At 48.3% G+C, this 22,162-nt stretch overlaps 1 protein-coding gene across 1 annotated transcript in view; it reads left to right on the top strand.

Annotated features, from left to right (window-relative positions):
• Window positions 1-268: 268 nt before the first annotated feature.
• Window positions 269-22,162, top strand: part of PANX1 (pannexin 1) — a 117,656-nt gene continuing 95,762 nt past the window's right edge. The window contains exon 1 of the mRNA XM_082246440.1: window positions 269-465. Coding sequence (XP_082102566.1) covers window positions 285-465 — 181 coding nt within the window. The 5' untranslated portion in view covers window positions 269-284. The remainder of the gene's footprint in view (window positions 466-22,162) is intronic.

Here is a 22,162-nt window from a genome sequence, read left to right as displayed (position 1 = left end):
TACGCCGCCCAGCTTCCCGGGAGCGCGCCCCAGACTGTACCGAGCTGCAGTCACAGTGGTAAACCCGAGCCTGACAAAAGAGGGGACGAGCCACGCCCTCTGTCTGCTCCCTGCCCAGCCCCTCCCCGCACACCTCTACAGCGACAGGCCAGCTGGCGCATCCCCGCCTCTTTCTCGCGCACGCCGCCCAGCTTCCCGGGAGCGCGCCCCAGACTGTGCCGAACACAAGTCTCACGCGTGTCTCGGTATGAAGTGGTGACTCCTTTGTTGTCACCCGAACCAAGATGGCCATCGCTCACATCGCCACCGAGTATGTCTTCTCCGACTTCCTACTCAAGGAGCCGCCCGAGTCCAAGTACAAGGGGCTGCGGCTGGAACTGGCCGGGGACAAGATCGTCTCCTGTATAGGAGTGGGGCTCCCCCTCCTCCTCATATCATTGGCCTTCGCCCAGGAGATCACCATGGGTGAGTGTGACCCCCCTCCCCCATATAATCCCTGTCACCCCCTGTCATCCCTCAGCTGTCACCCCCTGTCATCCCTCAGCTGTCACCCTATGTCATCCTCTGTCATCCCTCACCTGTCACCCCCTGTCCCCTCACCTGTCACCCCCTGTCCTCTCACCTGTCACCCCCTGTCCCCTCACCTGTCACCCCCTGTCATCCGTCACCTGTCCTCTGTCATCCCTCACCTGTCACCCCCTGTCCCCTCACCTGTCACCCCCTGTCCCCTCACCTGTCACCCCCTGTCCCCTCACCTGTCACCCCCTGTCCCATCACCTGTCACCCCCTGTCCCATCACCTGTCACCCCCTGTCCCATCACCTGTCACCCCCTGTCCCATCACCTGTCACCCCCTGTCCTCTCACCTGTCACCCCCTGTCCCGTCACCTGTCCTCTGTCATCCCTCACCTGTCACCCCCTGTCCCATCACCTGTTACCCCCCCCTGTCCCCTCACCTGTCACCCCCTGTCATCCGTCACCTGTCCTCTGTCATCCCTCACCTGTCACCCCCTGTCCTCTCACCTGTCACCCCCTGTCCTCTCACCTGTCACCCCCTGTCCTCTCACCTGTCACCCCCTGTCCTCTCATCTGTCACCCCCTGTCCTCTCATCTGTCACCCCCTGTCCTCTCATCTGTCACCCCCTGTCCTCTCACCTGTCACCCCCTGTCCTCTCACCTGTCACCCCCTGTCCTCTCACCTGTCCTCCTCTGTCATCCCTCACCTGTCCTCCTCTGTCATCCCTCACCTGTCACCCCCTGTCCTCCTCTGTCATCCCTCACCTGTCACCCCCTGTCCTCCTCTGTCATCCCTCACCTGTCACCCCCTGTCCTCCTCTGTCATCCCTCACCTGTCACCCCCTGTCCCCTCACCTGTCACCCCCTGTCCCCTCACCTGTCACCCCCCCCGTCATCTCTCACCTGTCACCCCCTGTCCCCTCACCTGTCACCCCCTGTCCTCCTCACCTGTCACCCCCTGTCCTCCTCTGTCATCCCTCACCTGTCACCCCCTGTCCTCCTCTGTCATCCCTCACCTGTCACCCCCTGTCCTCCTCTGTCATCCCTCACCTGTCACCCCCTGTCCCCTCACCTGTCACCCCCTGTCCCCTCACCTGTCACCCCCTGTCCCCTCACCTGTCACCCCCTGTCCCCTCACCTGTCACCCCCCCGTCATCTCTCACCTGTCACCCCCTGTCCCCTCACCTGTCACCCCCTGTCATCTCTCACCTGTCACCCCCCCTGTCCCCTCACCTGTCACCCCCTGTCATCTCTCACCTGTCACCCCCCCCATCCCTTCGCCTGTCACCCCTTGTCTCTTGCCTGTCACCCCCTTTTCTCTTGCCTGTCACCCCCTTGTCTCTTGCCTGTCACCCCCTTGTCTCTTGCCTGTCACCCCCTTGTCTCTTGCCTGTCACCCCCTTGTCTCTTGCCTGTCACCCCTGTCCCCGCCTGTCACCCCTTGTCTGTCTCTCGCCTGTCACCCCTTGTCTGTCTCTCGCCTGTCACCCCTTGTCTGTCCCTTCGCCTGTCACCCCCTTGTCTCTCGCCTGTCACCCCCTTGTCTCTCGCCCGTTACCCCCCTGTCCCATCGCCCGTCACCCCCCCCTGTCCCCTCGCCTCCCCCTGTCCCTTTCATTCTTCCCTCCCCCCTGTCATACCCCCTCCTGTCTTTCCTGTCCCCCCTCCCTGTTTCTCCCCCCCGTCATCCCTTCCCCCCACCTGTCACCCCTGTCCTCCCCTGCCTCTAACCCCCTGCACTTTGTCATGTCCATCCTGAGTACACAGATGAGGGACTCCATTGCTGGGAATGATCAGAGCCAGGCACAAAGGGGGCTCTGGGACCTTCCTGTCACCTCTATCCTGGGTGCAGTGACCGGGTACTCTGGGGCTGGTAGTGGACTGAGCCAGCTGTTCTCTGTCCCTCTGTCCTCTCTACACAGAGGTACTCCAGGGCTGGGAGTGCAATCTGCCAGACACAGGGGGGTCCTGGATTTTCTCTATCATCTCTACCCTGGGTACAATGACAGAAGTACTCTGGGGCTTGCAGTGGACTGTGTGGTCATCTCTATCCTGGGGGTAATGATGGTTACTTTGGAGCTGGGGGTGTAGAATGTCTGATACATAGAAGGATCCTGGAATCTCCCGCTGTGTTCTCTTCATCCGTGGTATAATGACAGGCATGGAGCTAGGATTGTACTGCCAGTATCAAAAATGGCTCCGATCCCCTCCATGTCTGGGCAAACCTGTCATCTCTGTCCATGGTACAGTGACGGGTACTCTGGGGCTGGAAGTGTCCAGGTTGGTGTGTGTCCTCTGCCCAGTGATGGGTGTATTCCATAGGGAGCCGGCATTACTGTATTCTGTGCTGGGACTCCAAGACATCACTTATCTATATAGGTGACCACACATGTATCAGTGTGGTGACGGGATCCATCGTTTGTGGTGACGGGATCCATCGTTTGTGGTGACGGGATCCATCGTTTGTGGTGACGGGATCCACCATTTGTGGTGACGGGATCCGTCATTTGTGGTGACGGGATCAATCGTTTGTGGTGACGGGATCCATCGTTTGTGGTGACGGGATCCATCGTTTGTGGTGACGGGATCCACCATTTGTGGTGATGGGATCCATCGTTTGTGGTGACGGGATCCGTCATTTGTGGTGATGGGATCCATCGTTTGTGGTGACGGGATCCGTCATTTGTGGTGACGGGATCCATCGTTTATGGTGACGGGATCCATCGTTTATGGTGACGGGATCCATCGTTTATGGTGACGGGATCCATCGTTTGTGGTGACGGGATCCATCGTTTGTGGTGACGGGATCCACCATTTGTGGTGACGGGATCCGTCATTTGTGGTGACGGGATCCGTCATTTGTGGTGACGGGATCCATCATTTGTGGTGACGGGATCAATCGTTTATGGTGACGGGATCCGTCGTTTGTGGTGACGGGATCCGTCGTTTGTGGTGACGGGATCCGTCATTTGTGGTGACGGGATCCATCTTTTGTGGTGACGGGATCCACCATTTGTGGTGACGGGATCCGTCATTTGTGGTGACGGGATCCGTCATTTGTGGTGACGGGATCCATCATTTGTGGTGACGGGATCAATCGTTTATGGTGACGGGATCCGTCGTTTGTGGTGACGGGATCCGTCGTTTGTGGTGACGGGATCCGTCATTTGTGGTGACGGGATCCATCTTTTGTGGTGACGGGATCCATCATTTGTAGGGATGCACCGATCCGACTTTTTTGGACCCGATACCGATATCTGGCGTTGTGAAATCGCTGATTCCGATACGGAACCGATCCGGAGCTACACACAAAGCAAGCGGCTGCAGTACAGAGCAAAGCCGCTGCTTCATGTGTACGGCTCCTCCATTCACAGGCGGAGTTCATCTGATATCACTCCGCCTGTGAGCCGGCCCTATACAGGAAGTAGCGGCTCCCATCCCATACTACTACTGCACCCAGTAAGGGATGGCTGAGCCGTTACCAAGCAAAAACCGGATCGGCCCGTGGGACGGCTAAATTTTACCGATCTCCGATCCAGCTATTTTGTCCGCATCAGGGCCGATATCCGATCTGAATAGCGGATCGGTGCATCCCTTATCATTTGTCAAGACGATTGGCAGTGATGGAATTTTTGATGGATTGATCAGATATCCGTGTGTCTGAGAAGAACTGATCACAATTCACGTTGATTAAGGAATAAGCAGTACAGGGAGCCAATCGGGTAATGAGCTGACAGGGAGCATGCCGATAGCGAGTGGAATGTCACGGAGATGAGCTTACACTATATTGTCAAAAGTATTGGGACGCCTGCTTTTACACGTACATGAACTTTAATGGCCTTCCAGTCTTAGTCCATAGGATTCAATATTGAGTTGGCCCACCCTTTGCAGCTATAACAGCTTCAACTCTTCTGGGAAGGCTGTCCACAAGGTTTAGGAGTGTGTCTATGGGAATGTTTGACCATTCTTCCAGAAGCGCATTTGTGAGGTCAGGCTTGACTTGCAGTCTCCGCTTTAACCACTTTACCGCTGAGTACCGTAGTACTACTGCGGCAAAGTGGCTCTTGTAGGTCTGACGATCTTAGTTAGTAAACGCAATAACTTTTGCGCAAACCAATCAAAATACGCTTATTGTGATTTTTTTTTTTTTCTTACCAAACATAGGTAGCAGAAAACAAATTGGCCAAAAATTAAAAAAAAAATTAGATTTTTACATATTTTTTGGGGGGAATTTCATATAAAAAAAAAATGTTAAAAATATTATTTTTTTTCAAAATAAACGCTATTTTTTTGTTTATAGCGCAAAAAGTAAAAATCGCACAGGTGATCAAATACCACCAAAAGAAAGCTCTGTTTGTGGGGAAAAAAAGGACGTAAATTTCGTTTGGGTACGGCGTCGCACGACCGCGCAATTGTCAGTTAAAGTCGCACAGTGCCGAATCGCAAAAAGTGGCCCAGACGTAAGACAGCAAAATGCTCCGGTGGTAAAAAGGGTAATTCATCCCAAAGGTGTTCTATCGGGTTGAGGTCAGGACTCTGTGCAGGTCAGTAAAGTTCCTCCACCCCAAACTGACTCATCCATGCCTTTATGGACCTTGCTTTGTGCACTGGTCCAAATCATTTGGTGGAGGGGGGTTATGGTGTGGGGTTGTTTTTCAGGGCTTGGGCTCTGCCCCTTAGTTCCATTGAAGGCCTCTGCATACCAAGACATTTTGGACAATTTCATGCTCCCAACTTTGTGGGAACAGTTTGGAGACGGTCCCTTTCTGTTCCAACATGACTGCACACCAGTGCACAAAGCAAGGTCCATAAAGACATGGATGGGCAAGTTTGGGGGGGACATAGATGAGTGAGTTGGGGGGGGGGGACATGGATGATGGATGGCATGTAAAGGCAGGCGTCCCAATACTTTTGACAATATAATGTATCACTGTGCTGCTCCTCCTAACACAGTTATACTGAGCTGCACAGATCAGTACATTCAATGACTTGACAAATATCGTTGGAAATTCAAACTCTTGTTTGATTCTGACATTCGGTTTTTGAATGAATGTCATTTCCTGAACCAAAACCACATTCACTGCTAGAAATGGATTTATTCTAGAGAACATTTCCATCCTTGCTTCTTCACATTTTCTAACTTCTGTGGTCCAAAATGAACACCGATTTGACCCCACTAATGACTCATAAATTGAAAGAACCTTCCTTAAACTGTTGTCTGCTAATAGCATTGTAATGGAAGGTTATCTGAAGTCACTTTATCTTGGGGAGTGTTGTTACTTTTTTATTTTAGAAGGATATTTGCAATGGCAGCCTTTGTGTTGCTCTCAGTAAATGGTGTTTTTTAGTGCCCATTCACACCAGGATGATTCTTTGTGGCAGTTTTTTTTTTCTTTTTTTGTCAATTTCTTTTTATTGCTTTTTTACCACTTCCATACCGGGCCATTTTTGGCACTCCGCTCCTATACGTAAAAATCTTTTTTTTTTGCTAGAAAATTACTCAGAACCCTCAAACACTAATATATACAGTGGGTACGGAAAGTATTCAGACCCCCTTAAATTTTTCACTCTTTGTTATATTGCAGCCATTTGCGAAAATCATTTAAGTTCATTCTTCTTCCTCATGAATGTACACATAGCACCCCATACTGACAGAAAAACACAGAATTGTTGACATTGTTGCAGATTTATTAAAAAAAGAAAAACTGAAATATCACATGGTCCTAAGTATTCAGACCCGTTGCTGTGACACTCATATATTTATCTCAGGTGCTTTCCATTTCTTCTGATCATCCTTGAGATGGTTCTACACCTTCATTTGAGTCCAGCTGTGTTTGATTATACTGATTGGACTTGATTAGGAAAGCCACACACCTGTCTATATAAGACCTTCCAGATCACAATGCATGTCAGAGCAAATGAGAATCATGAGGTCAAAGGAACTGCCTGAAGAGCTCAGAGACAGAATTGTGGCAAGGCACAGATCTGGCCAAGGTTACAAAAAGATTTCTGCTGCACTTAAGGTTCCTAAGAGCACAGTGGCCTCCATAATCCTCAAATGGAAGACGTTTGGGATGACCAGAAGCCTTCCTAGAGCTGGCCGTCCGGCCAAACTGAGCTATCGGGGGAGAAGAGCCTTGGTGAGAGAGGTAAAGAAGAACCCAAAGATCACTGTGGCTGAGCTCCAGAGATGCAGTCAGGAGATGGGAGAAAGTTGTAGAAAGTCAACCATCACTGCAGCCCTCCCTCCACCAGTCGGGGCTTTATGGCAGAGTGGCCCGACGGAAGCCTCTCCTCAGTGTAAGACACATGAAAGCCCGCATGGAGTTTGCTAAAAAACACCTGAAGAACTCCAAGATGGTGAGAAATAAGATTCTCTGGTCTGATGAGACCAAAATAGAACTTTTTGGCCTTAATTCTAAGCGGTATGTGTGGAGAAAACCAGGCACTGCTTATCACCTGTCCAATACAGTCCCAACAGTGAAGCATGGTGGTGGCAGCATCATGCTGTGGGGGTGTTTTTCAGCTGCAGGGACAGGACGACTGGTTGCAATTGAGGGAAAGATGAATGCGGCCAAGTACAGGGATATCCTGGACAAAAACCTTCTCCAGAGTGCTCTGGACCTCAGACTGGGCCGAAGGTTTACCTTCCAACAAGACAATGACCCTAAGCACACAGCTAAAATAACGAAGGAGTGGCTTAACAACAACTCCGTGACTGTTCTTGAATGGCCCAGCCAGAGCCCTGACTTAAACCCAATTGAGCATCTCTGGAGAGACCTAAAAATGGCTGTCCACCAACGTTTACCATCCAACCTGACAGAACTGGAGAGGATCTGCAAGGAAGAATGGCAGAGGATCCCCAAATCCAGGTGTGAAAGACTTGTTGCATCTTTCCCAAAAAGACTCCTGGCTGTATTAGATCAAAAGGGGGCTTCTACTAAATACTGAGCAAAGGGTCTGAATACTTAGGACCATGTGATATTTCAGTTTTTCTTTTTTAATAAATCTGCAACAATGTCAACAATTCTGTGTTTTTCTGTCAGTATGGGGTGCTATGTGTACATTCATGAGGAAGAAGAATGAACTTAAATGATTTTAGCAAATGGCTGCAATATAACAAAGAGTGAAAAATTTAAGGGGGTCTGAATACTTTCCGTACCCACTGTGTGTATATATATATATATATATATATATATATATATATATATATATATATATATATATATATATATATATATATATATATATATATATTTTTTTTTTGCAGAGACCCTAGGACATAAAATGGTGGTCTTTGCAACTTTTTATGTCACACTGTATTTGCGAAGAAACTTTTTTGGGGAAAAAAAAGTTTGTAAATTAAAAAAAAAAAACAAAATGCTAAAGTTTGCCCAATTTTTTTTGTATAATGTAAAAGATTGCTACGCCGAGTAAATAGATACCTAACATTTCACACTTTAACCACTTCTGGACCGGAAGCATTTGCCCCCTTAAAGCGGAGTTCCGGCCTCGGGGGTCAAATTTAGATAAAATACCCCCGGGACAGTCAGGGCTAGTACATTTCCTCATGGATAGCCTCTGAACTGTCCCAGGTCACACTTACCTTTTAGAAGAAAATGCTTACCTTGAAAATTTCTTCTCCAGCGCTGCCATCTCGGATGTGGGCAGCTGAAGCCAGGGCGTCCTCTTCCGTGTCCTCTTCTCCCAGAATGCGCCTGCACCGGCCCCGCTCGTCACTTCCGGTGCGGGAGTGTCATCCCTGCACAGCTTCTGGGCATGCCTAGAAGCTGTTTAGCAGTGAATGCCGCGCCTGCACCGGAAGTGACGAGCGGGGCCGGTGCAGGCGCATTGATTCCTGGGAGCGATGACGCTCAGCTCCCAGGAGTCATTGCAAACCGGAAGTGACGGCGCTGGCCGCAGCCGCCAGGGGAGGAAGTGGAATGAAGGTGAGTATATTTTCTTCAATATCAAGGTAAGCATCCATTTCTTTTTCAGGTGGCCCTTAGCAAGCGGATGGCCCAAAATCAATTTTTTTTCGATTTTGAAGCCGGAACTCCGCTTTGATGAACAGCCCATTTTTTTTGCGATTCGGCAGTGCGTTATTTTAACGGACAATTGCGTAGTCGTGCAACACTGTACCCAAATAAAATTGATGTCTTTTTTTTCCCCACAAATAGAGCTTTCTTTTGGTGGTATTTGATCACCTGTGTGATTTTTATTTTTTGAAAAAACAATATTTTTCACTTTCAGCTATACAACATTCCCGAAAAAAAAAAAAAAAAATCAAAATGTTTTAACATTTTAGGCCAATTTGCTTTCTGCTACATATTTTTGGTAAAAGTAAAATCGCAAATCAGCGTATTTTGATTGGTTTGCGCAAAAGTTGTTGCGTCTACTAACTACGGAAAGATTTATGTCATTTTTATTGTTTGTTTTTTTTTTTTTACTAATAATGGCAGCGATCTGTTATTTTTAGTGGGACTGTGACATTACGGCGGACAGATCGGACCCCTGACACTTTTGGGGGGACCAGTGACATTACTACAGTAATCGGTGCTAAAAATATGCACTGTTACTGTAATAATTACACTGGCAGGGAAGGGGTTAATACTGTGGGTGATCAAGGGGTTAAATGTGAGCCTAGGGGAGTGATTCTAACTGTGGGGGGGGGGGGGCTTGTGAAATGATCACAGAGACCTGTAATCCTATATAGAAGGATCACAGGAGCTCTGTGAACATTCCAGATAGAAGAACGGTCGGCTGTGTTTACAATAGCTGCTCTTCCTTCTCTCTCAGCGGGGAACGATCGCGGATGTCAGGTGGCAATCGGAGCCACCTGCCCCGTGCATAAGAGTACCCGCTGCCGCCGGCAGCACACACTCGCCCCTAGCTGCAGGCAGGTGACCGGCGTATACCTATGTCGGTTTGCGCAGGAGGTGCTTCCTGCCGCAATATAACTGCGGCGGGCAGTCCTTAAGTGGTTAAAATTGCGCACACTCGTGGAATGACGCCAAACTTCGGTACTTTAAAATCTCCATAGGCGACGCTTTAAAATGTTTTACAGGTTACCAGTTTAGAGCTACAGAGTAGGTCTTGGGCTAGAATTATTGCTCTTGCTCTAATGTCATAACGTCGCGCCCGGGCCTCCAAGAGTCATAGAGACTGCCGGGGACCAGCCTGCCTTCCGCGGCTCGCCCGGGTCTCCTGTCCCACCGGGAGACCCGGGCATCCTACCTTCACCGCCACCATCTGACCAGGTCTCCATCTGCACCGCCGCCGTCTGACCGGGTCTCCATTACTTTGAATTCAGTGCCGCCGAGTACCCGGAAGTGATGTCATGAAATGACATCACTTCCAGGTACTGGCGGCGCCAAATTCAAAATACTTACAGCATTCAAAACAGCCAAACTTGGCGTTTTGAATGCTTTTAAGTGCAGAGGAGGGGTTTGGAGTCTTTTAGACACCCAGATCCCTCCACAAGAGTACCTGTAGACATTGAAAAAAAAAATGTTTAATGTCCGAAAATATCGGCCGATACCGATAGCCGATGACCAAAATATCGGTATCGGCGGTAAAAAAAACAATATCGGTCGATCAATACTCTCTATGGTGTACTTTTGCCGCCGCCGGCGGATTCCTTCTCCGGCTCGCCAGTCGCACGGGTGAGCTGGTAAAAGCATTGGAGGGGGGAGGGATGTCCCCTCCCGCTGCCTGTAAGAAGGCTCAAGCGGCTGAACAACCGTTATGATTGTTCTTATCGTGTAGGCAGCAGGGGCGTCAAACTCAGTTTCATCGCGGGCCGCATCAGCATTATGGTTGCCCTCAAAGGGCCAGTTATATCTATAGGATTAGATGTCCAGAGCACCTCACACCCCCTTACATGAGATGTCATGAGCCCCCCCCCCCCCCCCACCATCGGAAGTCAAGAGTCACCCACCCTTCCTTTCATCACAATGCACCCCCTTACCTTGTGCTTCTGCCAGGAAGAAGATAGGAAGAAGATGCGGGTGGATCTGGGAAGAAGTGCAGGGTTTGGAGGAGAAGCAGAGGGGGGCTGGAGTCAGCTTCCAGAGTCTGCTGAATGCTGAGACCAGGGGAGGCAAAGGCAAGGTGGTGTTGCGGGTGCACAGAGAGGTTTAGGATCTGTAGGAGGAGTTCTGCCCTTCTCTCTGCTGCAGACTGCTGAAAAGGGGGAGGGAGTGGGCAAAGACGAGCCTTTCTGCAGCTGCACAGATGAGTGCAGGATCTGGCAAAGGAGTTCTGTCCTCTCTGCTGCCGACTACAGGGACAAGGTAGGAGCAGAGACCTGGGGGGTGCCGCAGCAGGTTGCGGCAGGTTTAATGTAATCACATTCTGTAAAAGGCAGCCCCTTCATTTGAACATATCAGAATGAACCGAAATGATTGGACTTAGTTCAGTGTTTGTATCACAGTGTGAAGTTGTGCGCTCCAAGGGTCTGTTGTGGCGCCACTAACAGTGAATGACACCAACGCCACATTTTTCCCCTGCAGTATTGTGCACACAGCTGGCTGTGCCATCTATTAACCGGGGTCTGTAAACAGGAAGACTACAAGTCCCATCTGCCACCTTGGCTGAGGGACTTCCAGATCATGCTGGCAGCAGGACATTTGTAGTCCATTGTTATCTTCCTCCAGCTCGGTGACAGAAGGTCCCTATCTGAGCTCGGGGTAAACAATGTAGGAACCTGTGCATTGCACCTGATCACAGTTCAGTGCTCTGAAGGCTTGAATGCAAACGTTGAATAAATGATCCTTTTTTTATTTGGGTACATTTATTAAATATTTGCAAAATGTGGACTATGCCTTTTAAACTAGCAGGTGACCATTGGATTGAAAGCACCCAATTAATCCACCACTGTTTATAATGATTAGGGCATCTTCATTGGTTGGGGTTGAGTTTTAGCATCATATGATTAGGGCTTTTTCATTGTGTGGGATTGAGTCCTTGCATAATGTAATGATTAGGGCTTCTTCATTGGGTGGGGTTGAATCCTTGTAACATGTATCGATTAGGGCTTTTTCATTGGGTGGGCTTTAGTCTTCGTATCATGTATTGATTTAAGGCTTCTTCATTGGGTGGGGTTTAGTCCTTGCATCATGTATTGATTAGGGCTTCTTTATTGGGTGGGCTTGAGTCCCTAAACCATGTAATGAGTAGTAGGGCTTCTTCATTGGATGGGTTATTGAGTGGGGTTGAGTCCTTGTATCATGTATAGATAAAGGCTTCTTCATTGGGTGGGGTTTAGTCCTTGCATCATGTATTGATTAGGGCTTCTTCATTGGATGAGTTCTTGCATCATGTATTGATTGGGGCTTCTTCAAGTGATTATAAAGCTTTAAGGTTTTTCATCTTAATGCATTCTTTGCATTAAGATGAAAAACCTCCTGTGCTGCAGCTCCCCCCCTGAGCCTGATCCGATCCAGCGATGTGCTCAAACGGGGCGGGGCCGAGCCTGTGTCAATGAATGGAGCAGCAGGACTCAGGAGCGAGCCTGCACGGGTGCCCCCATGGAAAGCAGCTTTCTGTACGGGCACCCGATGAAGAGAAGGGGCCTGGAGCACCCGCCGGGGACCCCAGGAGAAGAGGATCAGGGCTACTCTGTGCAAAACCAAAGCAGAATTAAACTGATATATATATATATATGTGTGTGTTTATGCCATATAGTGCCACAAATCTAGAAGTACTACATGCTATACTTAACTTTTCAAACCAAACTCTCCAACGTTTTGCTGTCAACACTCCCAACTGATTCCGGGTTCTTCCATCTTCTCCCCGTATTCCGTCCAGGTTTGTTCTGTTTGGCTGCTTGAATGGCTGGGCTGCAACGACGTCCCTTCAGCGCATGTGCAGGGGAGTGGCTTCATCATGGCACAGAGCGGTGCCGCCATTGTCTTCTGAGCTGTTGCATGTGCAGCTCCGTGTATATTACTGCTGACAGACAGGGAGAAGCATTTATGACCAACGAGACCACTAGAGTCTCTCTTCTGTTATAAAAACCCAGCCTGTCAGCAATTTTTTAATGTTCTGAGTTTAGTTTTGCTTTTAAAGGCTAATTTTACCCTTTTGAAAAAAATAGATACTTACATTTTTGCAGAAAAAAATTAGCATTTTATTATTATTTTTTTAAATATCCTGCAGAGCATTGCACTTGTGATGAGTGGATCGCAGTTTGGGGCTCCTGCACTCACTCTCTGTTGCCCATACCTCTGTATGACGTTTCTGTTATGAAGCTGTTGGCGGTATGAATGGATTACCAGCGTACTGATCAGCACACTTGTGGTCTATTGAGAACTACAAATTGTCTGCCCTGGTGACAGACAGGTCTTGTAGTTTTCTCATTCGCAGATTGTGAATGAATGAGTGAGCAGAGCCACACACTGCCGCGCCATTTTACAGATGTGACAGCGAGTGTGGGGAGAGGGTCCTCCACCCACTGCTACAGGGATTGGGGGTTTGGGTGGCAGGTCTGTAGCAGGTACATGTTACACTGTAAAAATGGGACTGACTTCAAACCTATCCTTTAGAGCAGGGGTGTCAAACTCAATTACATCACGGGCCGCATCAGCATTATGGTCGCCCTCAGAGGGCCGGTTCTATCTGTAACCCACCACTATCAGAAGTCAAGAGTCTTCACCCTTTCTTACATCACAGTGCATCCCCTTTACCATGTGCTGCTGCTGGGAAGAAGCTGGAGGCAGAGCTGGGAAGCAGCAACTGCAGGGTCTTGAGGAGGGCTGAAGTCAGCTGCCGGAGTCTGCTGAATGCTGAGACCAGTGGAGGCGGAGAGGAGTGGGTGCTGTGGCTGCACAGAGCGGTACAGGATCTGTAGGAGGAGTTGTGTCCTCTTCTCTGCTTCCAATTGCTGAGTTGGGGGGAGAGTGGTCCTCTCTGCAGCTGCAGGGGGAAGCACAGGATCTGGCAGAGGAGTTCTGTCCTCTCTGCTCCCGTCTGCTGAGAAAAGGTGGGGGCAGAGATGAGGGAGATGCAGCAGCTGCAGGAGAGGTGCAAGGGCCGCATGAAATGGCCTGGAGGGCCGGATTCGGCCCACAGGCCTTGTGTTTGACACCTGTGCTTTAGAGCAATATATCATAACATGCATTGATGCAGCACAAAAAATGTGCATGGGCTCCTGTTGTTGCAGTAACACGCGTTGTACCACAATGCTCATTGACCACTTGCCCACTGCAATATGTATAAATATGTTGCAGATTGCAAGTGGTTAAGGCCCCTTTCACACTAGTGCGACTTTTTGCTGCGACTTTTTGCTGCGACTTTTTGCCGCGACTTTTACCGCGATTTTGACTGGGCTTGAATGTCTTTGGCCTCAAAATCGTGCCAAAGTAGTGCAGGGACTACTTTGAAGTCGGTGCGACTTCAAGTCGCGCTGATATGAATGGGGCTCATTGAAAATAATGTAAAACGACTTGTCATGCGATTTTTTGCGTTCCAAAATCGCGGGACAAGTCGCACTAGTGTGAAAGGGGCCTTACCGGGATTATGGCTGAAGATGTCAGCCATAACCCACATTGGGTCGTGTCCGGTTCTCATCACCAGCTGTTCCCAGGAGTCTTCTATGTTGAGGATGGTCTGTTTTTTGCATGCAATTTTAACTTGTGATGTATACCCAGCTGTCTACTAGTTGGAATATACATTTGTTGTATATTTGTTTTCTCTTTATGTACAAATAAAACTTGTTATATGTTTTACTCCGTTGTATAAGTTTTTCAGTGTTTAGTGGCATTTACCTCCGGCCACTGTGCTGCTACTGCGGCATTTTTTGCGGCATTTTTTTTCAAAATAAACGCTCTTTTTTTGTTTATAGTGCAAAAAGTAAAAATCGCACAGGTGATCAAATACCACCAAAAGAAAGCTCTGTTTGTGGTAAAAAAAGGACGTAAATTTCGTTTGGGTACGGCGTCGCACGACCGCGCAATTGTCAGTTAAATTTGCACAGCGCCGAATCGCAAAAAGTGGCCTAGACGTAAGACAGCAAAATCCTCCGGTGGTAAAGTGGTTAAAGTCCCAAACAATTGGGGTTACTTTCTTTGTCTCTACCTAGCGGGATGATGGCCACTAACACTGGGTACTAGGTGATTAGATTCGACGTTTTCTAATGTAAAAGATGATGTTACGCAGAGAATCATGAGAGAATTGTGATCTTTTTTCTAAGCAAAAAAATTGTGATTCTCCTTTTTATCCAGAGTCGTGCAGCTGTACTCTACAGTAGGACTGCACGATATTGGGAAAAAAAGAACATTGTGATACAGTAAAACCTTGGATTGCGAGCATAATTCGTTCCGGAAACATGCTTGTAATCCAAAGCACTCTTATATCAAAGCGAATTTCCCCATAAGAAATAATGGAAACTCAGATGATTCGTTCCACAACCATTTATTCATAAGTCCTTCAGTTTATAGTCCATATAAAAAGATTATAGCATTGCGATAGGTTGCATAAAATGTCCATCCACAAATAGCCGCTTCCACAAGGGGATTAGAAGCAAAATCCAGCAGGAGCTACAGAGTATCAAAGAGAAGAGAGACGCCTCTAAGTGTAGCAATATGGTTCCATTTAATGAAGGTTCAACATTTAGCGACTCACATGGTTGATGAATAAAATAGGCACAGCTAAGTATGCAGGGATCCGGGGTAAAGCTGTCCACATAGACTATCTTCTGCACCGCCAGCTGCCAGTCTGTAATCCTGAACGGGAAGACCACCCTGCAGTAAAGCAATCTGAAAGCGAAGGGCAGCATGGAAGGGATGATGTAGATGTCGGTGAGGAGGATGGTCTATGTGGACAGCTTTACCCCTGATGCCTGCATCCTTAGATGTGCCTGTTCCAATCATCAATCATGTGAGTTGCTAAATGTTGAACCTTCATTAAATGTAACCATATTGCTACACTTAGAGGCGCCTCTCTTCTCTTTTATACTTAGCTGTGACTTGATGCTACTTGTATATCAAGACATCGCTTGTATATCAAGTCAAAATTTATTAGAAAATTTTGCTTGTCTTGCAAAGCGCTCTTAAACCAAGTTACTCTCAAACCAAGGTTTTGCTGTATTTCGTTTTCAACTATATATATATATATATATATATATATATATATATATATATATATATATATATCGCAATATTTCTCTGGGTGGAATGCAGAAGACGGATTAGGCAGAGTTGGGACTCACAGTTGTGGTAGGAGGTAGAAAAACACAGCCCGACATGACATCTGTCCCACACGTTCCCTCTGCCGCCCTGGAGCTAGTTCTCTTGACGGAGCAGTGAGCGCGGCACAGCGAACCAATCATGTGAGTAGCGGCACAGGGAACCAATCAGGTGTGCAGGCACGCGTGATTGGTTAGCTGTGCAGCTGCTCACGGCACGCTGCTCACCGCTGAACCTGTGGGACGGCTGCCAGCACTGCGAGTCCTCCTCCTCCCCCCGAGTCCCGACTTCTCCCGTCCTAATGGTAAATATCGCGTCTTCGGCGATATGAATATCGCCCACGCCCGCAGAACGATAGTTGATATCACATCGACTATCGTTCAGCCCTCTTCTACCGGTACAGATTTCCAAAAAAGTTAGTGTGGAGGATCTTGTGTTTGAGTGGTGTTTTAAGATCATTCTTGGATTCTTAGAGGTTGTAAACTCCCCCCCCCCCCCCCCCCCCCCAAAAAAAAAGAGAGCTCATTATGAAATACTTAGCATAGAACGAAGCCCCCGCAGTGCCGCTCACTCACCGGTGACACGGCCAACATGTCCGGCCGTCCTGGTTTGCGTCCTCCGGCCATCTGATTGGCCGGAGGCGCGATGACATCACTCCCGTGCATGTGCGTGGGAGCCACCGTTCACAGTACAGGGCTCTGAAGGAACAGCATGGGTGGCCGTTCCTTCAGAGCGCATGCTCCGATGACGTAAATAGTAGTAGTAAGAAGTAAATATCTCCTAAACAGTGCAAGTTTTTAGGAGCTATTTACAGTAGCTATAGGTAAGTCTTATTAAAGGCACCTATAGATACAAGTTCTAAGAGAGGGTTTACAACCTTTTTAATGGTGTAGGCCAGTGGTGTCCAAACTTTTTTTTCAAAGGGGGCCAGATTTGATGAAATGAACATGTGTGAGGGCCGACCATTTTGCCTGACATTTGAACCATTAAAATGAAATACACACACACACACATCAGTACTTTATGAATAAAATCACCCTTACTGAAACAGGCAGTAGGATTGTAGAAGTGACACCTCCTAGGTCAACTCCACAAGATCCTCGGTCGGCTCCTACAGGTGGCTGTGGGCGGCACCAGGCAGATAGAGCCGAGCAGGGGGGCAGAGCGGGACTCGGGAGAAGCCGAGCTGCCGAGGGAGGCCAGAGGCCCCGCCCCCCGAGCCATCGCATCGGCATCGGGGCGGGGATGTGAGGAGGCATTGACAAAAGTCAGCAGTGTCTCAGGGGGCCGTATGAAACTAAAGGACGGGCCGCAACTGGCCCGCGGGCCGGACTTTGGACAAGAGTGGTGTAGGCAGATGGCTCTCATACCTCTGTTTACTACAATCCTTCCCTCAGGTCGGCTTAGAACTATTCACACACGGACACATTCAACAGGTTGAGAAACAGCTTTCACCCCCCAGGCCTTAGACAAGATGAAGCCATAAATTCCTTTCTTAAAGCTGTGATTTTGATGTTTAGTGTAAAGTATTGCACTGCAAAACTGCTCAATGCTTTTATAGTTCTGATTTTGGTTTTGCTTATTTTATTGTGTTATAAATATTGATTATTATTTTTTTTTTATATATATATTTTGCTGCTATCTGGAGTGAATACTACCAAACTGAACCCCCCTGTTGCTGATTCAAATCTGAACCAGTTCAGCAGGAACGGGATGAAATTTGAGCCGTGGGTGAGCCTAGAAATTTATTGCCAAAACAGAGACTGCATCCTATTGGATTTAATTGTAAAAAAAAAATGGGACACTTGTGTGAAGACATAAAAGTCCCCATAGTGTAGATAGAACCTTACGAACACGTCTGATCATGCGTTTTAGGCTCCTTTCACATGGGCGGTGCGCCCGACGGAGTCCTTTCTGCTCAGCAGGGATCGAGCCACTGATTCCCCACAGAGCAGGCGGATGACGGCTCCGTCTCCGTTCTGTGTGCAGAGATGGAGCTGTCAGATCCCCGCTGATCGGATGAGAATCGACGCCTGTCTGTTCTAATCCGATCCTATCCAATCCGATCCTCCAGAAAGATGGAAAATAGGATTTCCATCCGTCCGGATTTCACGGACAGGATCGGATCGGATAGCAGCGGGTGTCACCACTGACATCTGCCGCTGCATGGAGCATCCGGTCAGGTCCGCCTGAAAAATGACAGGCGAACTGGATTGGAAAGCCTGTGTGAAAGGGCCTTAGGGTTTTTAGACATAGGTTGGTATGTGCTGAATCACTGACTGCTCTGTACTCCGTCATACTACAGAAAGGCAAATCCACTGTGCACTACTTAGAAGTGCAGTCGCTGTAGATCTGAAGGGGACATTCAGCCTGGATTCACACACTGCGAACACAAACATCGCATGTGATTCATACCGCATTGCTGTGCAGATCACATGCGATGTCAGTGCAATGCAAACTCAGCCATAGTTTGTATGGCTGAACTTGCATCCCATTCGCACGAAAATTTTCTACACTAGAATCGGATCGCATGGCTGTTCACACCCATGCGATCTGATTCATGTATGAATTCACAGTTCCCACTGTGATCTGCGATTAACTTTGTTTTGACACCCACAGCAGTTTGCATAGGGCTGCGGGGGGGGGGGGGGGGGTGGGGGACTGCCTGCGGGGGGAGATGCGGAATCGCACTGGTACCCACATCACAATAGTGTGAACCCAGGCTCAAGGAAAATGAAAAAAATGTTTGCTTGCACATGATTGGATGATATAAATCAGCAGATCTTCCCCCTCAGATCTGCAGTGACCGCACTTGCAGTGCACAGTGGATTTGCCTTTAGTAAATAAATCCCATTGTATTACTTTGTCGTCTTATTTCAGTATGTATTGGTGGCGTGTTATTGACCTATTAAACTTATTTACTTGCAGTAGGTTTAAATTGTTATTGATTTGCACTGTTTACAGGTCTGTGTTTAAATTAGTGATTGACCGATATCGTTTTTTTTTATTGCCGATACCGATATTTTGGTCATCGCATATCGGTATCGGCTGATATCTGCCGATATTTTCGGACATTTAAAAAAATAAAATATTTTTTTATTTTTTTTACAGGTACTCTTGTGGAGGGATCTGGGGGTCTAAAAAAACCCCTCCTCTGCACTTAAAAACGGCAAGTTTGACTGTTTTGAATGCTGTCATTTTTTACCCGGAAGTGATGTTTTACATGGAGACCTGATCAGAGCCGAATGCGGCTTTGATTGGGTCTTTGGTGGCCGTGCAGGTAGGATGCCCGGCTCTCTCGGTGGGACGGGAGAGCCGCGGAAGGCTGCAGGAGGGGGTCCCCTCCCCGCTCCTTGTAATGACAGCCGACCGGCTTCTCAGCCACATCGATTGTCATTACAAGACAGCCGACCGTTGGCTATGGACGCCGGTACTGGGGGGATGCCTCTAGCTGCAGGCATCACTCTGGTACAAGAACTTTCCCGAAATATTGGTAATATTGTTAACTTCAGGGGTCGATTCCGATATATTGGGGAAAGTGCAGATCGACCCTCGATATATCGGATTGGTCGATCCCTAGTTTTAATACCATGTGCGCCATTTGTTTGGGGAAAAAATAAAGTGGTGGCCATTGACCTGCTTATGTCGTGTTCCTTAGAGCAGCCTTTTTCCACCAAGGTGCCTTGAGGTTTCTTCAGGGGTGCCTTGGCAAAATGCCTAAAAATTGCCCAAAAACTGTATACAAGCCGTTCACAGGTTTTCATTGTGCACCATTGCTGCCGGCGTCCTAATGACCAATGGCATCATCAGTTGATGAGGAGGTCGTCAGTCGCCTGCACAGCATCCTTGTTTGACCCTCCCCTTCTCCCCTCAGCATTGAGGTCCCATTAGCTGAGTGATGCAGAAAAACTGAGGGAGAAGAGAAACCTTGGTATACTAGTCTGTACCAGTTTGCAAAAGTGGAAGAATAAATTGCTTCTAACGTTATCTTTGACGTTATTATGTAAAACTATTTGAATAGCTTTTATACTTTAGAATGGGGTGCCTTGAGACTGTCCATAACTTTTAAAAGGTGCCTTGACTGAAAAGAGGATGTGAAACCCTGCCTTAGAGGGTGCCAGTGTCATGCACGGTGGTGACGGTGTGCCAGGTGCTGGAACACAATCTGCGTTCTCTTCTATAAAAGAAGTTGGAATTGTCAGGCGGAGGGATCCCCAATACAAAATAATGTAAAATGGTTGTGCGAGTCCACCTATCAATTACAGGTGCCCTGATCTTACGTTAAAGCAGTTGTATCCTCAACAAAAAAAGCAAACCCTGCAGGACAAAGGCATAATGAGCTAGTATGCATCGCATACTAGCACATTATGAAAGACTTACCTTAGAATGAAGCCCCGACACGGACGCCCGGACACCGCTGAGGCAGCTGACATCTTCCCTCAGCGTCTCTTCCGGGTACGGCAGCTCCAGTGCTATGAGTGGCTGGAGCCGCGATGACGTCACTCCCGCGCATGCGTGCGGGAGTTCACTTTCCGGCAAGGAGCTCATCACATGTGGTTCTCCACACACACAAATGTGAACTGAGGTCATTCAGATTAATAGGTTAATAGGGTTAGGCTAGAAATAACTGAAATACAATGTGGAAATGAATATTACATTTAAGAGCTGCAGGATTCTGGGTAAATTTTTTTTTTTTTTTTTGCAGCTTAAAAACGCCCCTCGATGTTATTCTATGGCCTCATGCATACACCGGTTTTAGGAGCTCCAAGTGGCATAGGCGTTATTAAGCTGCAAAAAAAACACAGGGCCTGTGCATTCTGATGACCAGTGTCAGAGCTGTAAAAACGTCTGACGCTGCTAAAGGCTGATTAACATTGCTTATACATCGTTAAGCCATGTTATATGTTTTTTTTTTTTTAAATGCGAAAATCAATGGTTCCCTATGGAAGCCTATTGAATGATCTGACTTGTGGTGCGACTTGCGCTCTGAGTATTTAAGAGGGGGAACTCCACACCAAAATGGGAAAGAAAATGGCATGGGGGTCCCCCCCAGGTCCCAAACCAGGCCCTTAGGGTCTGGTATGGATTTTGAGGGGAGCCCCACACCGAAAAAACAGCGTGGGGCCCCCCCCCCCAAAATTCATACCAGACCCTTATCCGAGCATGTAGCCCCGGCAGGAAAGGGGAGGGAACGAGCGAGCGTCTCCACCCCCCTGGACCATACCAGGCCACACACCCTCAACATGGGGGGGGTGCTTTTGGGCAGGGTGAGCTCTGCACCCCCCACCCCAAAGCACCTTGCCCCCATGTTAATGAGGACAAGGGCCTCTTCCCGACAACCCTGGGCTGTGGTTGTGGGGGGTCTGCGGGCAGAGAGAGCTTATCAGAATCTGGACGCCCCCTGTAACGAGGGAGCCCCCCAGATCCCGGACCCCCTCACTATGTGAATGGGTATAGGGTACATTGTACCCCTATCCATTCACCCCATAAAATGCAGTGTATGTATATAATGACAGGAGACGTTTTGAGAAGGCCTTTATTAAAAATCTTCCTCCGGTCTTTTCCCCTCTGGTCTTCCCCTGCCCCAAAGTACCCCCCCCCCCCATGCTGAGGGTGTGTGGCCTGGTATGGTCCAGGGGGGTGGGGGCGCTCGCTCATCCCCTCCCCTTTCCTGGCCTGCATGCTCGGATAAGGGTCTGGTATGGATTTTGGGGGGGCCCCACGCCGCTTTTTTTCGGCGTGGGGCTCCGCTCAAAATCCATACCAGACACAAAGGGCCTGGTTTGGAACCTGGGGGGGACCCCACACCTTTTTTTTCCCACATTTTGGCGGGGAGTTCCCCTTCAAGATCCTGATCCAACTTGTGATGCGACTTCCATTCAAATCAATGGGCTAAAAGCCGTATCAAAGACCGCTCCTAGGCAACCATTGATTTTGAATGGAGGCAGAAAAATGGTGCTATAAGCCAACGTGGCCAAACGTGCAAAAACGCCAATGGAAAAAGCTACTAAAAGCAAGTTTTTTTACAGCTGCTTTTTCCTGGCGTAAGGCTGCATTCACACTTGAGCGTAGCGTTTTCGCACGTTTTTTACCACGATTTTACCGCTATTTTCTGGCGTTTTTTTCAGGCGTTTTTGGAGGCAGGCATTGACATCTATCAAAAACGCTGGTTATCAGCCCAAAAAGAAGCTCATGTACTTTTTTCAGCTACAGGCGTTTTGCTTCAGGCGTTAAAACGCTCAGATGTGAACAGGGGCCATTTAAATGAATGGGGTTTTACTTGTTGGGTGTTTTGGAACGTTTGTTTTGAGCATTTTTGGAGCTGAAAAACACTCAAAAACGCCCAGGTGTGAATGGAGCCTTAGAAGTGGCTCTGTAGCTCGTTTTTTTTTTTCTGCCGCCCTGTGTGCATGGGGCCTTACAGACAGAAGTTCATTCCTGTGATCTAAAAGAAGGAAA

The sequence above is a fragment of the Pelophylax lessonae genome (assembly GCF_965119305.1).
Source record: "Pelophylax lessonae genome assembly, chromosome: 2".
NCBI classification, from domain to species: domain Eukaryota; kingdom Metazoa; phylum Chordata; class Amphibia; order Anura; family Ranidae; genus Pelophylax; species Pelophylax lessonae.
Note: the sequence above shows the minus strand (reverse complement) of the source record. Positions and strands in the feature narration are given on the sequence as shown.